Genomic DNA, 13,168 nt, shown 5'->3' with positions numbered 1-13,168 from the left:
GACCTTGTAACACTGGCGGGGGTAGGAGAGTAGATGTGTGACCCTATCGTGGTACAGGCAGTGGCAGCAGGGGGCGCTGAGCACCCTCCCAAGGAGGGTTAGGATCCCCTTCTGGCACAGGGATGCCTGGACACTCAGACACAAGTTCGAATAACAACTACGGGGTGAATCATGAGAGACTATGGAGGGCACGGATTGCATGGAGCACTGGGTGTGGTGAAAAAATAATAAATACTGTTATGCTGAAAATAAATAAATTTAATTTTAAAACACAACTATGGGGTGAGTGGGGGTCATTATAAACAGACCCTGGGCCCCACCCCTGGAGACTCCAACTTCAGGCCATGGTCCTAACCCTCGATGTCATTAAGAATCACCCTACCCTGCCTTGTGTTGGAGGTTCCAGGGTGACAGCTGGAAGATGATTTTAACAAGCTCACCAGGCTGGAGATGATCAGCTCGGGCCATAAGAAGCGCCCATCTCCATATATAGGCTTGCCCAGCTTTTGAAAAATACAATATAAAAAATCTTCACGGGAAAAGAGAAAAATGAGGGGCTACGTATCCTCATGGTAAAGTGATTTTTTTTTTTTTAACTTGACCAAAGATTTCATTCCAATCGTGAGATTCTTGGTATATTTAAAGTAGAATTCAGTAGGTCAAAATATTACCTGAATGCATAACTTTCTCCCTGTTCATAGATCTAGTCTGTACACCTACTGTGTAAGGTGAGACAAACCCATAATAAAATAACAAAATATTGCCTGGCTTGTTTTCTCAGTTTCTCACAGTTGTGAGCCCCAGAAAGTGAGTTGGGGGAGTGGAGGGAAGCCTCTTGTAAACATTGCCTTCAGAGTGAGGGACTACTGAGCCCGAGCTGACCCTCAGAAGGCCTCTCCTCACACAGCAGAGATAGGGGGCATCTGTCTTTCCAGAAGCCCATGCTTCTGGGCCAACAACCCGGTTATTCTAGGTAACGTTATGGGGTAGCGTCAGCATAACTTTCCCATCCACTGTAAAACCAAAGAATTCACTGGACTCGTTTTATGGCCGTATTTGCTCTCTTGCAATTGTCTGAAACAGAACCTTCAATGTCTCGGAGATGTGCCTGTGAAGGTCTGCTCAGAAGATACAGAGGTCACGCTCTGTCTTCTTTGTGCAGTGGCTCTGCTGGCCAGGGGACCAAGGGGCATGATCCCAGCAGCCTGCGGCATTTTCCCTTTTCTAGCCCTCTCTGTGGTCAGTGATCTAGGTCAGTGACCATCGTTATGGGTCAGAGAAGAAAATGAAAAAGCAGATCCTTCAGGCAAACTGTGAAAAGTTGGCTGAGAATGTGCTGTAGGGTTTCCAGGCGAATGAACAAATATAGTGCCCATGCACATTAGCCCTGTATCAGGGAATCCCCAACATTCCCTTTCATCTCTGGCTGCCTGATCCTTGTGAAGATCATGTCCTAGATAGAAGTGGGGAGCTGTTGTAATTTCTGTCCCCTTCTAGAATGTTCTGTGAGAAGACAGTCACACCCAGGGAAGGCTTGGCTCTTGGGGCCCAGGGCTATCCTGGCAGAAGTTTATACTATGCTCCCCAGGGGTCCCAGTTTGGGGGTCGGCACCAATAGCTGATAGCCTGCTCAGGGTCAGAGTCAAGCTGTTGGCTTCAGCCCTGAAGACTGGTGCCACCTCGCCCTCTACTATGGCTTCAGGATTCCACTGGGAAGATGCCACGCAAGGGAGACGATTGCCTGTGAAGTGAGAACTGAGAGGCTAATGACGTAACCTGCCTATCCAAATCAGTGGTGATTCTCCGCTCTGGTATGCCCCTCCCTTCAGCGAGGACACAAAAATCCACAGGAAAGATTCCTGTATATAGCACAGAGAGGAAGGGCCTCTTCTGGGGCATGCGGGACAAGTGTGCAGTGCCCCATGAAATCTTTTCTGCTGAATTCTATACCTTTGGGGACAAAGGACCCAGGTCAGCAGAGAACTGACCTCTAGGACAACGTGTTGAGGGTTAGGGTGCCAAGAGCGACCTCTGTAGGGCATCTGATGCTGGCTTAGTGCTGAGATGTTCACGGACGCAGGCAAACGGTCTCTCCCTCTCACAGACACCTCCAACAGCCCAGCTCGCGTTCCTAGCCTGAAAAATTCCTAGCCCTGAAAACAATACCCGCAGTGGCCTATGAACCAGCCACCTCTGCTCCTTTGTTCTTACAGTGTTGCTGGTGCGGGGCCGCAGAACAGATCTAACTAACCCTGGCTACAAGCAAGCCAAGGCCACGGGCAGAGAGAAGGACCAGAGTCAGACTGGTCTGAATTCCGCCTGCCCCTGCAGGGCTCCTCTGTACTACTCCAAGTTCACATGAGGGGAGAGGCCCCCCCCATCCCAGGGCTCCATTTCTTCCTGCAGACGGGAGCGAGGCTGCTGGTCTGGGGCTCCTGAGGAGCCAAAGGCAATGAATGCCATGTGGGTCTCCTACAGACCATGAGCAGTCACGCTGGAGGCAGAAGAGTCAGAAAGGAAAAGAGCAGAAAAAAGGTCAGGAGGGAAGAGGAAGAAGACGGACAGTAGAGGAAAAGAGGCAGAGGGAAACAAAGACGACTATGAAGGAAGGGAGAGGGAGGGGGAGGAAGGAAGAGGGACTCCGGGCGGCCCCTGCTGCCTCACCGTGCCTTGCCCTCCCAGCCCGCACCTGCCTAACAGGGTAAAGGTCTGATCATGGCAAGTACATTCCCCCATAATCATGCCTTCCAGACTCACACGGGGACACCCCTCTATGTCCGGCCTCACCAACCTTAGGGAGCATTTGCTGACCAGCCAGGGACAGACCTGCCAGGAGGCTCGAGGTCACCACGCCCGTCCCCGCGGGGTCCGCCCAGACCCTGGTTGGAAGGATACTGTAGTGTCTTCATGTAGGTCTGGATTGCCTGGAGCCAGTCTGGGATTGTCATCGACAGCCTGTAGTTCGGAACCTGCGGCACTGAAGGCTGCAAAGCAGTAGAGAGAGAAGTGTTTATCGAGGAGATGCAGTGGGTCCAATGTCTGCGGGCAGCCACAGGGAGGGAAGCACAGCACATGGCCACCAGCACAAGGTCTCCCCAGACCATGGGCGGGGTCCCTCCGCGGGCTGCGGGCTCCGTATACTCTCTGCCCTGGGGCACCACAGCCCTCTACGGCCCTCTGTGTTTTGTGAATGTGAACGCAGCCTGCCTCCCCACAGGGGCCTCAGCCTCATCTCCTTGAGCCAAGGACCCTGTCTGTAGTGTCCCCCACTCTGCCTGGCCCAGGGTGTTCACAGGCGCGCCCCAGCCACCCTCACATTTTCACTGCACAGCTGCACCTTCTGCTGCATGGCTGGTATGAACCTTTATACTCTGGGACACCACCGATGCAAGACCTCTGGTGCCCTGCACTTGATCTTAGCCAAAAGGCCGAGAAGCGAGGAGACCTATGGTGCCCTGAAGGAATGCAACCTGGTGCCACACGTGCCTTCGGGCCTCAACACCATGCCCATCGCGGCCCCTCCCCGAGTCTGGCCCAGTGGGTTAGCAAACACCCCCTCTGGCCGTGACTCTCCCCAGGTAAGGGCAGCCCGTCCGACTCACGAGCCACCCCACCCTTTCAGCCCTCACAGCTGCCCAGGCACCTCTTTTCCTCGCCTGGCCCTTGGTCAGCACCCACCGAGGGTCTATGACTGAGCAGGAAGCATGGTTAGAGCACGAAGCTCTAACCGCTGCCGGGAAGAGAAGAGAACAGCAGGTGACCTTGGGGGGGCGGGGAGTGCCTCTTCCCAGGAGTTTAGAGCTAAGACGCCAGCTCTGAGACACCAGGCAGCTCTGAGCGCCGCCGCGGCCGGCCGAGGAGGCCAAGAGCGAGCACAAGCAGGGGCTTCTCACCCGGCCCGTCTCTTCCTGGGAAGCAAGGGGTGGTGTGTGCTTTCCTCCCCCTGTGTGCATCTCAGTCCCTGAAGCTTAGCCTCCGGCGGGGCGGGGCTGGGGATGACAGAGACACTGTGTCCCCGGGAGCCTGGGGCTCTGGGAGAGCTGCTGCCCTGAAGGAAAGGGGAAGCTCCTCCAGGCGTAAGCCACTTAGGGAGGAGCAGAAGGGGCCGCAGGGCCGATTAGTTCATCCTCAAGAAAACAGGGAAAGGGAGGCTCTGGGGATTTAGTGCTCAGCTGACGGACGGTGAAGCTGCTGGTTGGAGAGACTTGGGGACAGTGCTGGGCCGCCTGGCTGGGCCCCAGGGACAGACACCGCCGAAGGGCGTGCTCTGGCTCTCCCCCTGCTCTCCAGGCTCGGCCCCGCAGCGATGTGGGAGGGTGCGCTGCCGCGGGGCCTGTGGCGGGCCCCTTCCCTACTTCTACACCTTCCACACCTTCCCCAAGTTTAGCTGCATTTACTAAAAACGCTACCTGACATTCGCTTCCTCTCAGGGCTTCTCTTTTCTCTCGGCTTTGCAACTTTCTACTTCGCAGCAACTGCCCCTTCAGCAGAAAGGAAACTAATCACACATCCTACTTCACAGCCAAGGTGCTGAGTGTGTGTGTGTCTGTGTGTGAATGTGAGGGGGTGTGTGTACACACACACACACACACACACAGCTGTTCTGCAAACTACATTTTGTTTACAACATACCCACTCAAATCACATTTCTGTCTTGGAGAGTAATTTTGGGGAGCAAAAGGTTCCAATGGGACCATGTGCTCACGTGACGCTGCCCCGCGTGCAGATGCGTGTGCGCACCGAGGAAACGTATTATGTACTATGAACTATTTCCTTGTATGGCCGCCCTTACAAACACTAGAAGCGTCAACCTTGTCCTTGCTTTTGCAGTAACATCCACGGATCTACCCATACCTGGAATTCTGCATCAGGATGTGCCAGAGATGTCACGGAGAAGTGAGGACAGAAGGGGACATGGGACAAAACGTTTCTTTAGCACCTGCTATGTTCCAAGCTCTGGGCCAGGGACGAGGGAACACGGAGATGGAGGAAGGATGGAGAGGAATGAGACAGCATTTCTGCACAAAAAGTGCTGTTTGATTCTATTTAATACAGAAGATGGTAAAAGCATGCGGAAATAACCCCAAAGAATCACCAATCACCTAACGGATCCTCAGAGGGGTGTCCCTTGGCCAGATCCCTGCCAGAGCCAAGGCACTTGGTTCAGAGGTGGCTGTGGGGACCAACCACCAAATTATTTCAACTCCCCCCAAGCCCAACAGAGCCCACAAGACCCAGATGGTGGGGTGGGAAACAGGCAGCAGCTGGTCCTCAGAATAGCAGCCCGGTGGCGCCCAGAGGCTTTTAAAAACAGCTGCCTGGTTACCTCAGGCCCGGCTGAGCGCGTGCGGGAGCTGTGGCCACATTCCACCAGCCCCAGCCGGGGAGCAGCGCTGCGAGGGGGAGAGGAGCCGAGACAGCTGAGGGCTGATGTCATCAGGCTACAACTCACCCTGCTGTCTGGGACGGCTGGCCGGGGCTCCGGCTGGCAGCCAGCTCCCAACCAGCACCTCAGGCCGCCAGTGCCCCCACAGGACAATGCACTGTACAAACCAGGCGGGCTCCTTGGCTGCTAATTATGAGACAGACACAAGATCCGAGTCCCTGGTCTATCACCTACTTGCTGCGGACCCTGTCAAGCTCCATGACCTCTCTAAGCCCATTTCTTTCTTGATAAAATAGGAAACTATCACCCACTTCAAACCGTCCGGGCGGGTTGTGAGGACTGTAGGACCTAATATACAAAGCCGGCAACTTGGCATTGGCGCTTGGTATTCTGGAAGGGCTGGCTATGTTAGTCTTCATTACTGATGTATTTTCGGGATCTAGCCTGGGGAAGCCTGGACGGTCTGCACTTTCCTGGAACTAGAAGACAGAGTCAGCAGGGCCTGAGTCTCTGCACACTCGACGTGCAACATCGCAAAGATGCCTTCTCACGCCAGTGGAAGAGGAGAACACAGTCACTTCCCCGTGCGGACACGGAGCTTGACCAGGAGCTAATATCCTTCATTCAAAGTTTTAAGAAAACTCTTCAGGGGCCCCTCCCTGGCTGGCGCATCAGTACAGGATGCAACTCTTGATCTCGTGATCATGAGTTCAAGCCCCACATGGAATGTAGAGGCTACTTAAAATAATAAAAAATAAAAGAAAACTCTTTGATCTCTAATGAAAAAAAAAAAAAAATGTCCCGAAAGGTAGAAGCAACCCAGATGTCCTTTGACAGGTGAATGGATAAACAAAATGTGGTATAGGGGCACCTGGCCGGCTCAGTCAGTAGAGCGCGGGACTCTTGATCTCAAGGGTCAAGAGTTTGAGCCCCATGTTGGGCATAGCTTATTTTTTAAAATATGGAATATACATACAATAGAATATTATTTGTCATTAAGAAAGGACATTTTGAGGGATGCCTGTGTGGCTCAGTTGGTTAAGCCGCTGCCTTCAGCTCAGGTCATGATCCTAGAGTCCTGGGATCGAGTCCTGCATCGGGCTCCTTGCTTGGCAGGGAGCCTGCTTCTCTCGATGCCTCTGCCTGCCTCTCTCCCTGCTTGTGTGTACTCTCTCTCTCTCTCTCTCTCTGACAAATAAATAAAATCTCCAAAAAATAAAATAAAATAAAATAAAAATAAAAAATTTTAAAAAAGGAAATTTTTGATACAAGCTACATGATGAACCTTGACACAAGCTACAATGTGATAAACCTTGAGCACATACTAAGTGAAATAAGCAAAACACAAAAGGACAATACTAAATGATACCTCTTTCACCGTCATCGCCCTTTACCCGCGGGGTCTCAGAATGTATAGCCCCACAGATGCCTGAATCTGCAGATAGTGCCAAGCCCTAAATATACGGGTTTTTTTTCCCCATGCATACATATACCTATGATAAAGTTTCATTTATAAATCGGGCCTCGTAAGGAGATTAAAACAATCAGTAAAATAGGACAAATATAACAACATTCTGTAATAAAAATTATGTGAATATGATCTTTCTCAAAATCTCTAATTGTAGTATATTCACCCTTCTTGAGATAGGAGGTGATGAAATGCCTACATAATGAGACGAACCGAGGGAAATGAAGTAAGGCATGGTGACCTGGCGTTAGGTTACTGTTGACCTTCTGACCAAAGGTCAGAAAGAGGATCGCCTGCTTCCAGAGAGCTGGGAACCATGGATGACAGAAACCGTAGAAAGCGGAACAGTGGAGAAGAGGGGCCAACCGTCTGAGGCTCCCACAGCCATCAAATTCATACAGACCAAGCCCAAGGGTGGTTGCCAGGGACGGAGGGGGGGGAGGAAGACGGAGTCAGCATTGAATAGGTACAAAGTCTCAGCCAGGGAAGAAGGAAAACTTCTGGAGATGGAACACAACAGTGAGAATTACTTAATGCACAGAACTGTACACTTAAAGGTGGTTAAAATGGTAAAATTAGGTTATGGATATTTTATAATAATTTTAAAAACAGTCATGAAAAGACAAATTTACCAAAAAAGTGAATAAATATTCGAAAAAGAATTTCAAGCTCACTAATAATTTAAGAAATGCAAAGTAAAGGGGCGCCTGGGTGGTTCAGTGGGTTCAGTGTCTGCCTTGGGCTCAGGTCATGATCCCAGGGTCCTGGGACCGAGTCCTGCATCGGGCTCCCTGCTCAGAGGAGAGCCTGCTTCTCCCTCTGCCTCTGCCTGCTGCTACCCCTGCTGTCTCCTCTCTCTCTCTCTGACAAATAAATAAATAAAAGCTTAAAAGAAAGAAATGCAAAGTAAATCCACTGCAACATGCCATTTTCACCTCCAATCAGTAGAGCTGTTCTGAAATGTGGACACCTCATTTGATGGGGATGCTCTTAAAAGGCACAATGGGAACATAAATTGCTACCACCTTTTTATAAAATGCGCTTGGCACACTTTTTTTTATCTTCTCCTCCTTGACAGACCCTAAGAGTCCCTCCTCATGTTATTTTGCCCTGTTTCACCTGAAACCCCAGCCTCGATTTTCCACGGTCCTTCCCCTCAAGGTTCCTGCCGCCTGCACCTGCCACCAGCCCCTCAAGTCACAGCCCAGCTGATGAAGGCGGAATCCAGAGGGAAGAGGTCAAAACCAGCCTCTCTACATAGGCCAGTGGTCTGGGGCCCTGGGGGGTGGGGGGCAGGAGGAAGGAATGGGCTGGATAGGAAGGTTATTGTTCAAGAATACTGAAAGGAACCACGGGCAAGGCTTCTGTGGTCAGGCTCCTTCTCATCCCATTCTCGGCAAACAGAATCACCTGTCCAAGGAATGCAGGGAGAAATGATGTCAGTGGACACAGGTGTGCAAATGCATCCCCATAAGCAAGAGAAGCAGAAAGGCAGAAAAGGAAGCAAGGAGGCAAGCCAGAACACTGGGCACCAGGAATCTTTAAGCAGAAAGAATGAGAAGAAAGCAAAGCCTTTTGCTGTCCCCGCTCTGGAAGAAACAGGTGCCTGTGCAGACACACCAGGCAACTCAGAGAAGCAACACAGAACATCACTCACCAGCCCAGAATGGAGCCCAGGCATCTGCGTCAAGGGCAGCCAGAACCCTGTTGAGGGTGACCTGGTATGGAGCTCTGGGGGGTCTCAACCTTGGGCCAAGCAGGAAGGACAGACCACGGTTCCAGAGGCCGGAGTGTGCTGCCTGTGTGAGCTAGCAGGGGGCTGAAGGGGGCCCTGGCCGCAAACACTCCCCGCACAGTCTCACACCTCTCTGCTCAGGCAAAGCTGAGTCCTCTAAAATTGAATCCTTTCCCAATTTAGAACCGACGTGAGAAAGAGGCACGAAAACATGGGGTCTTTAAGAAACGATCACTGTTTCCTGCTGAATCCATTCTGGCTGCCCCTTGGAGAGTTCAGCTCAGCCGGGAGAGAAGCGGGAGGAGCACACCTTGCTCTCTTTTCTGGGCCAGGCGCTCTCTCCGCCTCGTCCTTCTTGTCCCTCATCATCCTCCAGCTGACTCTGCTGCTTTTTTGTACTTTCCGTGAAAAGCCCCCGCCTTCACCTAGTCAGCTGCTGCCTTGGACCCAGTAACTACCAGGAGCGAGGCCTGCAGTCACACATTTAAAAGGAGGCTTGCAGAAGGGGTGAGCCCCCAGACTCCTGAGCCCCTCACCTCCCACTCCCGCCCCTGCCCAGGTAGAGGGACCTGGACCTGTGGGCAGAACTTCCCATGGCTGTTCACAAAATGTCCTGCAAAGAAGTATCATTCCATCCTCCTCTTAAAGTTCTTGTACCTTCCAACGCTCTACCATTGCCCACCCCCACTCCTCTTTTTATTTAATTTAATTTAATTTAATTTAATTTATTTGACAGAGAGAGAGAGAGGTCACAAGCAGGCAGACAGGGAGGGGGAAGCAGGCTCCCTGTTGAGCAGAGAGCCCGATTCGAGGCTCAATCCCAGGACCCTGAGATCTTGACCTGAGCCGAAGGCAGAGGCTTTAACCCACTGAGCCACCCAGGTGCCCCCCCCCCACTCCTCTTCTATACAAAGTCCTCAGCAAGACACTTGCTAAAGGAGAAAAGGACACAGACTCAAAGGAAAAAGTCTGCCCAGCTGAGTGCGAGAACAGCCCTTGGACTGTTCAAAGAAGTGGTCCCTGGAACCAGAAGCTGTTTTGAAACTGTTTCCCGTCTTAGGACCTAGGTAGGGGTCAGGGGTTGGGGAAGGTCAGGACCTGGGAGAAGGCGATACGGAGATGGAGTCAGAGAACACGCTATTATGATGCAACGTAAGAGAGAGAAATGTTAAGTTCAGGTTCAAAAAGCCCAGGTCCGTGTTTGGCCTGGGGTTTTCCCAGCTTGGCAGGAGTTCTGCTGTGACTTCAGGTTGCTGCGAAAAGATAAGACGGTGTGGTTGCTATGTATAAAAGGGAACTTTTTTTTTTTTTTTTCCAAGAGCACATCATTCAGCCACAATAATGGAAACACCAGGTACGGGTCTCAGGGGAAAGTAATCTGTGTTTTAAACCACTCAGACAACATTGAGCATGTTGTGTTTCATAGGTGCTTATTGTAGAGGACTGACTGCGGACAAACTAACAAGTGTCCTAGAAAGAGGGTGAGCAGAGTGCTTTGATCTGGGAACTGTGACACTAAGACACAGGGAAAGGAGTTACGTGAGGACAAAGAACTAAAGGAAGATGCAGAATGACGGAGTGTCACGGTCCTGAGGACTTGTTCTAAGTCAACTCTGTTGTCACACAGCTCAGCATTGGAGACACGTAGGTCATATCATCAAGGGACTGAAGAGCTGGAAGGAACTTGATGTGAAATCTTGTCAATTCCCATTTTACAGATGAGAAAACTAAGGCCAGAGTTTGTTTTTGTTTTTGTTTTTGTTTTTTAGTGAGTGACTGAGGCCACAAAGCCAGAGGCAGCACAACCAGGACTAGAATTCAGTCCCTTGATTTTTACTCCAAGAAGGCTGTGTCATAACATTCTAGGGAGCTATGAATAGTGAAGGAGGTAGGGGTGCGCTGCTCTGATTCAAAGGGCAACCCAACAATTAATGGTCACATGGGGCTGAAGGTGAAAAAGGAGAATTTCTGTGCCACTGAAGACAAGAGTTTCCCAACCACCAACACCCAAATCTGGCCAGGCCCTGGGCGAGCTGCCCTGTGAGGTGATGAGCTCCCCATCCCCACGAGGTCTCTGGGAAGAAGAAGGGATTCTGCTGAGAGGGGGGAGAGCAGTCTCCACCAAAACAAACACTTTCTGATTCCTATGGAGAAAAAGGGTCTGCACACACAAGGCCAGGAGAAAGCCAAAGCCACAGTTAGCAGTAGGGTCAGCGGTCAGGAGCTGAATTAGATTTGCAGCACAGGACAGCAGGAATAGGCCTTGGTCCCCTGTGGCCACCTCTCTCCCAGGGCTAAAGGGCTCCCAGGTCCTTAAGTAAAGCAAGCCTCAGTCAAGTAAGGACAAAAATCTGAAGTCAGAACTGCCAGCCAAGACCGGCGTTGTTCTCCTGCTCAAGGAAAGCCCAGCAGGGGTAAATCACAGCCAGCAACAAAGCAAGAAAGGTCCTCATTGGGCATAGTGAAGGGCTCCTTGACCTGCTGCAATAAAACACTGAATGATTGCAACAGGAAGCTTCTGGGCCCTGTCACTCCCCCCAAGGGCACATGCAGCTCTCTGGCCTGCAGAGCTCAGATGCTCAGGTCACCAGATGCTCCAGGTTGGGGACTCAGCCAGATGGCCTTTCAGGTCTCAGGTCTGGCATTCCTAGACCAGCCCAGAAATCCTCTCAGCCACATCAGTGTCCCCAGGGGGCAATGAAAACCATCTGCTATGCCATCACCCCCAGGCTCTGTAGCATTTCTCTGCAGCTTGCTTTCTGAGGTCTCATAGAGTGACCACCACACATCTCCCTCCCTCCTGGGCCTCCATCTCTATCCAGGGAGACTAATGCATCATGTGCACTGGAAAGTCCCTTTTAAGCAATAGCCAAAACTCTTTTTTTTTTTTTTTTCTTGGAGCTCAGATAAGCTGAGAAAAGAGACAGTTCACTGCTTTGCAAGTTTCAGAGGTGAAAGTCACTGTCACGAAAAAAAGAATTGGCAAAAAGTCTAGAAATGATTCACGCTGAGAAGTCTGACTGGTTGATTGCAAAATTCATTCACGGCCTGATAAATCATTTGCAAGGGAGAGACAGGGAAGGACTTAAGAGTCTCCAAAGAGGAAAAGTAGGGTTGGATCCCCAGGGGGAGGGGGGGGAAGGTTCTGAGCATTTTTGGCAACACTGGTATTACCTGGTGGCTACCAGGTGGCTTATAGCTTTTGCTGGAGGAGGTGATGGGGGTAGCAAACAGCGTTTGGCTGGAGAGTCAAAGAACCCTTGGCACCGCCAGACCACACAGTCCCAGGACAGCAAGCACTCCATCTCTCCCTCCCCCATTTCTAAGGCTTCCAAGACAAACCTCTCAATTAAGCAAAGGGGGTGAGGGACCGGCCCGGAAGAATGGGGGTGCATAAGGGAGTCTAGAACCGGACCAGGAAAATGGACATCGCCTCTACTTGCTATGCAGATTGAAGTGTTCCCATCATTGCCCACCCCACCCTGTCCATCGAAGCCTCTGACCTTTGCCAAGAAGGTGGCGTTCCTGATGGCGCCCACCATTTCTCCCCCCTTCGGGTGCACCTTAGCCACGTGCATCCACATGCGCTCCCAGGTGTGGCTGTCGATGGGGAAGCCGCTCTTGTTAACGTGAAACAGCACCCCGCCGTCTTTGTCCTCCTCCTCCGAGCCCCCACTGGTGGCGAGGCTCACCGGCCGCGCGTGGCTGCTCCGGGACCGGGTGCCTTTGGCGCCTTTGGGGTGTGGGCAGCGGTGAGTGTCGGCCGCTGAGCCGGTCATGGTGGGGCCGGGGCGGGGCGGGGGTGCGGGGGGCGCGCGGCGGCGGCGGCGGCGGCGGCGGGGGGCGTGTGCGCGCGGGCGCGGCACGGGGATCAGCGCCCCGCGGGGACGGCCTTCTCCATGCCTCTGGCTGCCGCAGGACGCGCGAACCGGGAGCGGCGGCTGGAGCTCCGCTTACGGGCCGAGCCTGAAATCAGTGGAGACACAGCACACACCACGGGTAAGTGGACACTAGAGGCGGGGCGCACTGTGTCCAACGGCGGCGGGGCCTCGGAGTGGCCCCGCGTCACTCCCCGCTCCCCCCCGCGAGCCGACAGACCCCTCCAGCAATTGCCCACGAGCTTGCAGCCCTGCAATTCCCGAGGAAGGCGACTCGAATTTTGCCCCCAAGCTTCACACCCGCCCCCAGACACCCGGAGGGGGATCCACGGAGCGTGGAGGGTGCGGAGTGGACGGGTTGGGAGAAGAAAGACAGCTCGTGCTGCGTGAAGGAGCAGGAGGTCCCCGCAAGGCTCCACGCATTCCTTGGTGCCAGATGTGGCAGAGCGCCAGTCGCGCCCGGAACGTACCGGCACGTGAGCGCCCGGGCTGCCGCGAGGGCGCAGCAGCAGCCTCGGCTTGCAAAGGCGGCCGCGATTCGGCCCGGAGGCCCTCCCGGAGCCGGTGGGCGAGGACTGGCTGCGGCCCCCAGGCGCCCGTGCAAGTGGCGCCGCCCCCACCCCTCCCCGAGTTCCAGCGCCAGGGACCCGGGGGACTGGCTGCGGGCGGGGCGCGAGGCGGGCGCGCCGCAGCCCCCCGAC

General features: G+C 53.1%; 1 protein-coding gene across 7 annotated transcripts in view; it reads right to left on the bottom strand.

Moving 5' to 3' along the window:
- VASH2 (vasohibin 2) overlaps nt 1–13,168 on the bottom strand; it is a 39,523-nt gene that overhangs the window by 26,258 nt on the left and 97 nt on the right. For 6 of the 7 annotated variants that reach the window (XM_044267178.1, XM_044267180.1, XM_044267181.1 and 3 more), the window contains exons 1-2: nt 12,093–12,423; nt 2,896–2,984 (exon numbers count right to left, since the gene is read on the bottom strand). In XM_044267178.1, the coding sequence (XP_044123113.1) occupies nt 2,896–2,984; nt 12,093–12,368 (365 nt within the window). In that variant the 5' untranslated portion in view covers nt 12,369–12,423. Of the gene's footprint in view, nt 1–2,895; nt 2,985–12,092; nt 12,424–13,168 lie in introns of those variants that run through there. The other variant, XM_044267179.1, reaches the window with a different exon arrangement.

The sequence above is a fragment of the Neovison vison genome, chromosome 10 (genome assembly GCF_020171115.1).
Source record: "Neovison vison isolate M4711 chromosome 10, ASM_NN_V1, whole genome shotgun sequence".
Classification (NCBI taxonomy): domain Eukaryota; kingdom Metazoa; phylum Chordata; class Mammalia; order Carnivora; family Mustelidae; genus Neogale; species Neogale vison.
This window is presented reverse-complemented; position numbering and strand designations above follow the sequence as displayed.